Below are 11,521 nucleotides of genomic sequence, written 5' to 3'. Positions count from 1 at the left end.
ACTGCAGCATATCTGTAACCAACCAACCGAAGACCCGCTCCCTCCTTCCACCATACCCTGGGACGCATGCGCAGTCTGACACAGACCTGACAACAAGCTATCGGATGTTGAGCCTTTGATATGGGCACTGCGCTGGAAATTATTCGGATAACGAATAACAAATGAACAAAGACTTACACACATTTAATTGTCATTATACATACATCATAATTGCCCTTCTGCCTTATCACTATGCCGGTAAGTCGACGTGCCTGTTTGCATTTTCTTGTTTTGTTTGCAAAGGGGTTCCTCCCTTCCTCCGACCGCACTGATGTGATGCTAACCGGTTAGCATCGTTAGCTTAGCTACCGCTTTCCAACAATGACATTGTACACGTCGTTAGTTTTTCCCAGTCACCACAAATCAATTAGCACAAATGTCAACAGCGTGGTGGTTTGATCAAACACACTATATTTTCAGAATTTGCTATTGTCCATTTTTTTTGTGCTAGTCAGCTGACGTCAGTTAGCTCACGTTATCTTCAACGTTAGTAACGTTAGCGTGTGCCTGCCTAGCAACCCAGCACACGGCGGATAACGGTGAAGCTACTAACGTTAGCTAGTTAGCTTTGTTTTGACTGAGCCATTTAAGCTAGCTGCAAACTGACAGCTGCCATGTTGGTTCACTAGAATTGTAGGGTGAATTGTCACTGCATAGTTTAGCTTCATGTCACACCCCAATGGCACGATTTACTGTCTCTTATTATGGCCCGTTGTTTTTCAGAGCAATAATCTTGAGAAGCAGGAGGTCAATGATAACGTCAAGGTGGTGGTAAGATGTCGTCCTTTCAACCAGAAAGAGAAGATGATGAGTCACAAACAGGCCGTGACTGTGGACGAGATCCGTGGGACCATAACCGTGAACAAGCTGGAGACTCTCCACGAGCCCCCCAAGTCCTTCACGTTTGACACAGTGTTTGGACCAGACAGCAAACAGCTGGACGTCTACAACCTCACTGCCCGCCCCATCATTGACTCCGTATTAGAGGGATACAATGGTACATTTAATGTAACATACATGATTATTTTTATCAATACACCATTGCTCAGTGTAATGACTCAATCAACTGTTGGAGGCATTTCAACACAGACACTCAAACATACACTATTACCTCTATTAAATCAAATCCTCATTATTCATTATTAACCAATATAATAAATACTGATAATAAGTTGATCTTAAATCTTCATGGTCTATACTGGAACTGGAACTGGGATTTTATGCTCTGTTGTCCATTTCAGGCACCATTTTTGCATACGGGCAAACTGGCACAGGAAAAACATTCACCATGGAGGGTGTGAGAGCGGTGCCAGAGCTCAGAGGGATAATCCCAAACTCCTTTGCTCATGTGTTTGGTCACATTGCCAAGGCAGAGGGTGACACAAGGTAAGAAAGCAATCAGTCGGCCAACATTCAGTAAAATCAGCAACACATATTTTGTCTACGCACATAATTAGTCGAGCTGACGATTCCCAATGCGCAAATCAGTGTTAATTTAAGTGAAAACTTTGGTGTATTGTTTAGTTTTCTAATATGCAGACTCCACTAGCAAACAATCTTTTGACATAAAGTAATCTTTGGACAGAGCTTGATACTATTATTGTTAAACTGCTTTGGTTTTGAGAAAGGCTAAGTTGTTAATAACAAGTGAGGGAGCTCATGCATATTAAGAAAGTACAAAGTATTTGGACGAAGTGTTTTAAGAACACATTTTCATCTGTTAAAGGGATTATGAAAGTTCAGCCCACCCTTTTTGAAAATGAATTTAATTTCTTTCAGATATTTGTTCTGATTAGACTGCTTATGGGAGGCTTTTTCATTTTATTTTGGTCTTTTTAGCAGAATAAAGGGCTTCATGTAAACCGAGTTCCTGTTAAGAGGCACACGTGTTATGATTGATCTATTTACAAAGCCTGTTTTGCCATTTGCAGTTTTACATTTCAGCATTTATCTGATTTTAAATATACATTTAACTTCCACAGGTTTTTGGTTCGTGTTTCGTACCTGGAGATTTACAATGAGGAAGTGCGAGACTTGTTGGGCAAGGACCAACTGCAGAGGCTAGAGGTGAAGTCATACATCAAACCAACACTCAGACATAGAGTTCAGTGATTCATATCTAAAAAGGTCTTGGAGGATCTGTCATAAAGGGCACTACAGTCATATTTCCAAACAGGAAGCTTGCAGAAGCTGGCTGAATAGATTTGCTTGTATTAACTGTTACATTTTTCATCACAGGTGAAAGAAAGGCCGGATGTTGGTGTGTATATCAAAGACCTCTCTGGTTACGTCGTAAACAATGCCGACGACATGGACAGGATTATGACGCTGGGCAACAAAAACCGTAAGCGGAGCAACTGACATCATGAAGACACAAATAGATACCCACGAAATCAAACATTGTACAAGATATTCATCTGTGCGATGCGTAGTAAAACCACACATGTCAGACCGTGAGAAGTACCTTCCTTGCAAAAAATGGAAATGTAGGCAAACATTAAAGAGGCTTCTGGAAGCAATTTTCTTGCATTATATACACTCGATGTGCGTTCACATTTTTCTTAATTTAAAATGCAATGTGTGCAAACTGTTAAGCAATGTGCAAAGACTACCTGTGCATACTTGTGCTGTCAGTTGTCATGCTCATACAATTTGCAAAGATAACTGTCGACCAAAAAAAATAGAATTTCAGATGAGATTTTATAGTTCATAAGTAAGTTATCACACATGCTTGTATGAGTATTGTTGTTTGATTAACTTCTATTTCCCGGTGTGAAGGGTCTGTCGGCGCAACGAACATGAATGAACACAGCTCCCGGTCTCACGCTATCTTCACCATCACCATCGAGTGCAGTGAGAAGGGTGTGGATGGAAACCAGCATGTCCGCATGGGAAAGCTTCATCTGGTTGATCTTGCCGTATGTATCTGTGGCCAGAGGATTTCTGAGTAAAACTAAACTACTTCCTCGAAAATGAGATGACACAAAGATGCAACCATGCTGTATGCCTTATATCGTCCACAATCCATCTGACCATCACCAATTCACCTTCCACCCTAACCCCCTTACAGGGCTCGGAGAGACAGGGCAAGACTGGAGCCACGGGTCAGCGTTTAAAGGAAGCGACGAAGATCAATCTGTCTCTCTCCACACTGGGCAACGTCATCTCTGCCCTGGTGGACGGCAAGAGCACCCACGTGCCCTACAGGAACTCTAAGCTAACCCGTCTGCTACAGGATTCATTAGGAGGAAACTCCAAGACCATGATGGTAGAGTGAAAGCTTGAAAACTGCTCTAGAAGCAATGTGTTGTAAGCAACAAATTCGTAATTTACTATACTCAACTTTTAAATTGCATACTTCTCTCCACCAGTGTGCAAATATAGGTCCTGCAGACTATAACTATGATGAAACCATCAGTAGCCTGCGCTACGCTAACAGGGCTAAAAACATCAAGAACAAAGCCAGGATCAACGAGGACCCTAAGGATGCACTATTGCGCCAGTTTCAGAAGGAGATTGAGGAGCTGAAGAAGAAACTGGTGGAAGGTAAAAAAAAGAATCATGCTTTTTGGAAGGTTTTGTTTTCACCCCCAAGACTGTCTTCTTAAATGTTTTTGTGCTGTTCTAGGTGAAGAGATCTCTGGCTCAGAGGGCAGTGGATCAGAGGAGATGGATGAAGGTGACGATGAAGGAGGGGTGGCGGGAGAAGGCCGCAGGAGAAAAAGAGGTGAGAATTTGTCATTTATGTGCAGATGCAAGTTGCGCATCAGAGCAAATGACTGAACATTTTATGATGCAATCTTCATAAGCCTTGTGGGGAGAGTTTATTTCCTTCAGTGGTTTGTGTTTTTGGTAAATGGTTGGATACACATCTGTGACATTTGCACATCTCTTATTTAATCTCTTGGAGATTCAGGATGTTAATTGTAATATGAGTCAGCATTCAGTTCATCAGGTGATCGTGAAGCTGAAGTTGCTTTTAGGTCACCAGTTAGGCTTCCATAGACATAACACCTTCCTCATTCAGGAGTTTCCCTCGTATTCTCACCTTCTACCACTTTTTCTGTTTTTAAGTGGAAACTAGAAAGTTAAAAGATAAACAAATATGATTACGTCATTACATTATGTTGCAATACTGACACTAATGTTCCGGCGGTGAGGCCGCGTTCCACTATGTTTTATATTGATATCTATAGATTTTCCAGCTGTCATTATTCTTTCCAATACTGCGGTATCAGGTATTGAATTAATAATAACCCTGGCATTCAGCTTCTGTGAGTACGGTGCTGTGCTGTATCTGCAATTTGCATGTCAGCAACTGCAGCTGCCTCGTTTGATTCCTGACCCCAGGCAGTGCTTAAGTATCCCTAATAGTTGTCAAAACACCCTGTAGCTTCCTGCTCCTTATCAATTTCATCATGAATGAAATATGACCAGACTGCTTTACTGCAAAACTATTCCTGATTTGCTTGCATGGTGTTTTTGGTTGGACAGGTTTTCTGTTTGTGTCGTGTTTGTGAATGAAAGCTGAAAATGGAGAGCAGCTTGATTGATGTGTTTGAGTGTTTGAGCTGCATATGCATGGATGTGGTTTTCTGAGTGGGTTCTCCTTCCGGTTCCGTCATTCATCGTATTTCCTCTTTAAAGTGGTCGTGAAAGATTGCATAACTGTCTGAAGATGGGTGCACTTGATTCATAATACAACAGGCCTGCATGAAAATTAGATTGAATTTAACATCATCATTTACCTTTTGTTGAGATTAGCTATTCATTTCAGTACATGTTGAAAACTAGCAAAACTGATTCTAGTGGTATTTGGTAAAAAGTTATTTTGGACATTATTCGTTTTTTGCTGCACACTATAGCCAGGAAGGTTTCACAGACAACACATGTGCTTTGGTGTAGTTGGTGCACAACATAAACTGAGACTGTGTCTGTGTTCATTCACTCATTCACTATTCTACTAGGTAGCTCTATGTAGAGGACTATATAGAGACCTTTTTGGACACTACTCAGGTCACTTTCTCTGCGCCGTCAATTACATCATTGCTGTCCAGCATTTGACATGTGCCATATGCTGCAGCGGTCACTGTCTATGTAAAGGGTTTCCATTGTGAGAGGTAAAAGCGGAAGGAGTTAAGCGGCGTGTCCTGCCGTCGTGAATGTGGAGGGGCGGAGCCTTTTTTCACCAATGAATAAATACAAAGTTTGTGGCCGTTGGTCTTGGGATGCGGTTCTCTGCCCATATTGATTATTGTGTCTTTGTCTCAGTCGCTCTCTCTCCTCTTGTCCTTGCATGAAAGCAGCACGGCTATGTGACCTCTTTCTAGTTTACGTTTCATGATTCATTCAGAAGAGGTTTTTTATTGAACAAAAGTAAATCAACTTTATGTTTGCGTCGATATTGTCCATTTAATTGACACTCGATCTGTTAAAGGTCCTGAGTTGCATTCATGGATTACAGTGCATGTGTGAAAAGGGCTTAACGTGTCTGTGCCACTCCTGTGTTCTCACAGCCCACATCCACACTCTTGTCCCAAATATTTTTGAAAGTGACAGCAAAGCTTCCCGGTGTTTTGATAACGATGTCTTGGGACAGATCCATGAATGTAACTGGGGCTGTTAAACGGATCCTTCCAAAGAATTGACACAATCTAATGTTCTCCTACTTTCTACCAAGCATGACCGAAATGAACACAGTTTTAACATTCTATAGTTCTGCATGATGATGTCATGTCCCCAGTTTCAGGTGACACCTCTGCCACGCTGTATTGTGTAATCTGTAACTTCATCCACATCATGTTTCATAAGCGATGTTTTGTATATATTTTTTTGCCTCATGTCTCTCCGCTGTCACGATGTCATGTTGTTATCGTTGCTGAGACTTCTCGTCTGTCTCCCGCTCCGTGTCCCATATGTGGTGTCCCACTCTGTCGTCACAAGACTTTCAAGATCACTCTGTAATGTGTTGCTCTTTGTTTCTCTCTCTCCTCCTCCTGGTGCAAAATGCCGCCTGTCTGGCTTGCTATACACCTCTTAATTCAAGAAGAAAGAGGTTGGTGTAAGAATCTACATAGCCCTGTTGTCCTGTAGCACAGGTGTCGCTACTCGCACAAATTACCAAGATGGCCACCATGTGTTTCAGTGGCTAGTTCACTAACTGTGACTAACTGGATAACAGGTTTATCGTATAATCGCTGTTAACGTTGTTCTGTTTTGTCCATGTACGACTACCACCCATGTGTCTCTTGCTGTCCATCTTCATAGCCGCCATGTTGTTAAACGAATCTTGCACTTTATATACTTTCCCTTATTTTCTTGCACTAACAATAATTTCTCAGTGTGCATTAGCAAGACAGAACTTTGAGCAGCTGCCTCTCACTGGCACCCACTCTTAGGACATTCATTTGAATGAATCTGCATTTCTATCGTTGTAACGTAGTATAAGAAGATCTAAAACAACCTGTGGATTAACGACACCGTGGATCCCTGTGTGTCTCAAGGGAGGAAGAAGGTTTCCCCGGACAAGATGGTGGAGATGCAGGCAAAGATTGACGAGGAAAGAAAGGCCTTGGAGGCCAAGCTGGACATGGAGGAGGAGGAGAGGAACAAGGCAAGAGCAGAGCTGGAGAAGAGGGAGAAGGACCTTCTGAAAGCCCAGTGAGTATTTGTTATTCATGATGCTACAAATCAAATGATCTACAACGTCGTCTTTAGTTGTTACTTGTTACAATGCCTGATCCTCCTCTCACCCCTTAGGCAGGAGCATCACCTCCTGCTGGATAAATTGTCGGCCTTGGAGAAGAAGGTAATTGTGGGTGGGGTGGACCTCCTGGCCAAGGCTGAGGAGCAGGAGAAGCTTTTGCAGGAGTCCAACAGTGAACTGGAAGAACGTCGCAGGAGGGCGGAGCAGCTGCGGAGGGAGCTGGAGGAGAAAGAGGTATGAATAAATGTCCAAAAACCAATCCCACTACCCAATACTTCAACAGCGGGAGCAGCTGATTTAGTAGTAAAAACTGTTTTAAGACATTATCTTGACTTCTGCCCTTAATATATGTAGGTTTTTCACAGTCATGACCGCAGACTACAGCTGGCTTGTTTGTGCATAATCGGTGATCCTTCTCCCTCTTCAAACAGCAAGAACGTCTGGACATAGAAGAGAAGTACACTAGTCTGCAGGAGGAGGCTCAAGGAAAGACCAAGAAGCTGAAGAAAGTATGGACCATGCTGATGGCTGCCAAATCAGAAGTAAGCCGAGCTTAAAAGATAAATCATAACACTGTCAGGGCAGCAGGGCTGTATAGTGTGTAGACTGCTATGAGTGACCTAATTCCTATAGGAAATGTTATGAAATACTTTTGAAATCGGAGCTTGAATTGATACGTTGTGAAACTAAACCTATGGTTGAATTTGGTCTTGATTGATCAGGAGAACAAAATAAGTTGATCCACTGTGGTTGTCGTGTTTTGTCGGTTAGATGGCAGATCTACAGCAAGAGCATCACAGAGAGATCGAGGGCCTCCTGGAGAATATTCGCCAGCTCAGTCGAGAGCTGCGACTCCAAATGCTCATCATAGACAACTTTATTCCCCAGGAGTACCAGGTGTGAATGTGTACTTCTATGTGTAGCTCTACGACTCTTTGACCTAAATACCCACGACTTGTATGCTTTCCCTCGATCATCGGTACACACAAAGAAGAGGCATGAAAGTGACAATGTCCTTCCTTGCTTCTAGTTTTTAATATTTTCTCATGTTTTTTCTGTGCAGGAGATGATAGAAAATTATGTGCACTGGAATGAAGACATCGGCGAATGGCAGCTGGTGTGCTCACTTTGCATATCTCATGCACACACTGTGGTTTGCAGTTCGACGGACATTCAAACTAAAGGCGCAAACTCGTGAGTTCAGGACTACTTCTCAGCAGTGTGTGTCTTTGAACTGTACCTCGTGTCTTTCAGAAATGCGTGGCGTACACTGGCAACAATATGCGAAAACAGACCCCTGCTCCAGACAAAAAAGAAAAAGATGTGAGTTTTTCCTGCCCGACATTGTTGCTTGTGTAATGACTGATGCTCCTGATATTTTTCTCTTGACGATGTATTGTTGAGCTCTGTCTTCTTCTGTCCCTGCCTCTCGCAGCCATTTGAGGTGGATCTGTCCCATGTGTATCTGGCCTACACAGAGGAGAGCATGCGTCAGTCACTGATGAAACTAGAGAGACCCAGAACCTCCAAAAGTGGCAAAAGCGGCCGACCCAAGACTGGCCGAAGGTAATCTACTTTCTACACGAAGATCGTCAAATTTTAGTGAACTTGAGTTCCATAACATCAAATACTCCTCTGAGTAAACCGAAGAGTTATCGGTTATGGCTGTCTGGCCACTGTCTTTAATGATTCATTTATAGAATGTAGATAATATGCGTGATATATCATGATAACGGAAAACGGCAATTCTGAGAAATAAGAACGCTGAAAGCTCTCTGAGGTTGTTGATAACACTTATCATGTATTTATCTTCACACAGGAAACGATCTGCAAAGCCCGAAGCTGTGATCGAATCCCTCCTGCAGTGAAGACAGCACAGCTGAGAGCTTCGTTTCACCGTGTCTTTAGTGTTACTTTAGGAAAAGAAGTCGAGTCTGAAGAATGAATTGTTGAACATTATTTAAAAGATTATCTGAATACACTGTATAGCTGGTATGGTTTGGAATGTGAAGGAGTTGCACGGATGACGGGAGTAAGACCTCTTGGCCAAGAGGACCTGTTGTCTTATAGTGGAAGACTTCTTTGTGGATGTCCAACAATTGTGATGTAGCTTTGGAACACATTTTGTTGGCAGCAGCTGCTGTTCAATTATAGCTCTTTTACCCAAGAATCTCTAGAATCACGGAGAAATCTACAATGAACATGTTTCACATGCAACACATTTGGTTTTGACACTCTGAAAGAAGATGTTTAAAACATGAACTATAAACTGCATTCATCCCCTTTGAAATTCATTTTGCAACAAATACCACACCGTCTGAGTTGTAACGTCTTTATTACAGATTTCCTGCAACGTAAGAAACGGATTCATATTAAACAGCCCATGCTGATGGGAATACATTGTAATTGAATTCTGATTAAGGATGTTAATTCACATGCACAGGGTGTGTAGTATCAAGTACGTATGTAACTGTAAAGTGCATTATACCATTAATTCTTGAGGTCAGAAGCGTAGGGGCATGCATGCCAGCCAGCTCATGTGTTTGTGCCATTTGCTAATCTAAGCAAGTCCTCTATTTATCTTCAAAAGTCAGAACACTTTGTGTTATATTGATATACACCATACATGCTGTTTGCCTTAGTTTATTGCACTAGTATGAGGTTTATGTGGAGATCTTTTTTTTTAATGATGTTCTGTAGATGCAAACTGACTTTTATTTTGTATCATAACGTATGTCAAATGTTTACATGCACCAAACCCCTGGATATTTTATTTATTAAATTATTTTACACGTTTTATCTCACATTCTTGTTGCTCTTTGCCAGTTTCATTATTAAATCGGCAATATTCCTGTTTTTTTTAATTATTATTGTTGCTTTAAAAAAGGTTATATGAACACTTATTATTATTATTATTATTAGCGTGTCCTACAGTTGTAAAATGTGTAAACCTGAAAGCGTTCTTCAGTGTGTTCTTCAGCGTGAAACTGCTGCTACTGGTTAACCGGAGACTTTTACTTGAACATTGATGATGGATCGGTCATACCCAAAACACAAGCACAAGAAACAGACTTTAACAACAAACCACTGTGCCATTATAATTTATTGATGTATAAATAGTACAAAAATAAGATATGTAGGAAAATAAATATGTTTCACAATAAATAGCAATAACTTATTAAGGAAATGTCATCGTATTGTTGTTCAGTGCTCTTTCTGAACAAGTCTTGACTTTCTCCAAAAATGGTTTTATGCAACTCTTCTCGGTTGTGTTCAGAGTACAGTCTGTGACATTCTTTGCTTTCTGAAACAAAATCATGATGACAATTTTAGTTTTAAGCGCTCAAAGATTTAGCTGAACACAAAACTAAAGTGAAGAAGAAGATATTTGACATTAAAGAGCATATTCATTGTTGGAACAGATGCTTTATAGAGTAACAATTAGACATTTAATTAATGCATTCTGGCTGAACACATGTTCAATCACATTGCATTTATCTTTACCGTCAACTGGCGCAACAGACGGTCGAGGGTTGATACATTGACTGGAGACGACTGGAGACTGTATTTATGCAGAGCCTTCTCAGCCTTACAGAAGAAGCCTTCCTGTGAAGAGAAAGACACAATTAGTACAGTAGTGGCATTGAACATGTTGGAGTTAGCGCAGAATCAATCTGAAGAAACCAGCTGAGCTTCATCTTAAGCAGTTCACAAGTTCCATGCAGGTTTACATTTATAGACAAACGTCATGTGTACAATAATCCCAATAATTAGAAATGGTTTCCAACATACCACACATGATTGTGAACCTGGTGATATGGTTATGATCTTTGGGTTCAGGTCCTTCAATGACAAGATATGTAAATCAGTATATTATAAAACAAACAAATCAACCATGTGTAGTTTTGTAGTTTTCTTACCTCTATCTTGCGCTCGATCATCAGCTTGTCTACCTCGGCAATAATCTGAATCAGCAGCAATTTGTCTGTACCATTGCAGTGTAATTGTACTGTGTAGACCATTGCGGCCATCATCAGTGCAATGCCTGAAATGTTCTTCATGTCTTTGAAAGAGACCGTGAGACAGCGGTGGTAGGTTGAGCAGAGAGGTTGAATACCCTACACACTCTAATTTGCCACTTATATATTGACATCCTGACACTCAGTGTCCACAGACCACAGTATACAGACACGTCAGAGGAAGAAGACACCAAATAAGGACCAGGGGATGATTTGTATCTGTTTTATATGTTCCACGGGGTGCAAGGCGTTATTACTAAGCAATCACCTGCTAATCCCTTATCAGCAACACTCCCACCAAGAATTGCTTGTCATCACCTTGTCTTAACATTTTATGAAGGTTTTTCCTAATGTCTAAGGGTGGAATATCATCTCAACTTGCATATTCACGTTGTATCAAGTGTATTTTAGTAATGGCTGTTTGCTCACAGGTGAATTTGACATCCTGTCAAATGCTGTGAAACAGAGAGGCTTACAGACCTTTTACAACTGGACATTTTGACTTGTTGCAACAGAAAAGCACAGGGGGAAGTGATGTAATGAATGATGACCCACTTTATTTTAAGTGTTGACAGTGAGCCAACAGGCAGACATTGTTAATGTCAGTAATATTTTTCGGTACACTTGCGCTTTTTCTGCAATGACAAGTCAAAATGACTGCGGGAAGTAAGAACATATAGGAAATATTTTGCGTCAAGCTTCTTGCCCACACATTAGAAAAAGGAAACTGTGACTGACAGACACAATTCCAGCTTTG

General features: G+C 41.2%; 1 protein-coding gene across 2 annotated transcripts; it reads left to right on the top strand.

Annotated features, from left to right (window-relative positions):
* Window positions 1-92: 92 nt before the first annotated feature.
* On the top strand, window positions 93-9,601 carry kif3a (kinesin family member 3A). 2 transcript variants are annotated; one of them, XM_079268246.1, is made up of 17 exons: window positions 93-237; window positions 835-1,036; window positions 1,281-1,425; window positions 2,022-2,106; window positions 2,278-2,383; window positions 2,818-2,957; window positions 3,110-3,307; window positions 3,411-3,585; window positions 3,668-3,766; window positions 6,543-6,699; window positions 6,799-6,979; window positions 7,177-7,287; window positions 7,517-7,642; window positions 7,809-7,862; window positions 8,000-8,068; window positions 8,181-8,311; window positions 8,565-9,601. In XM_079268246.1, the coding sequence occupies exons 1-17, from the start codon at window positions 232-234 to the stop codon at window positions 8,611-8,613; spliced, it is 2,034 nt and encodes a 677-aa protein (XP_079124372.1). In that variant the 5' UTR covers window positions 93-231; the 3' UTR covers window positions 8,614-9,601. The 2 variants fall into 2 exon arrangements, with proteins under 2 accessions (XP_079124372.1, XP_079124371.1); XM_079268245.1 differs by having other exon boundaries at window positions 763-1,036.
* Window positions 9,602-11,521: the final 1,920 nt, after the last annotated feature.

The sequence above is a fragment of the Melanostigma gelatinosum genome (assembly GCF_949748355.1).
Source record: "Melanostigma gelatinosum genome assembly, chromosome: 5".
In the NCBI taxonomy this organism is placed as follows: domain Eukaryota; kingdom Metazoa; phylum Chordata; class Actinopteri; order Perciformes; family Zoarcidae; genus Melanostigma; species Melanostigma gelatinosum.
This window is presented reverse-complemented; position numbering and strand designations above follow the sequence as displayed.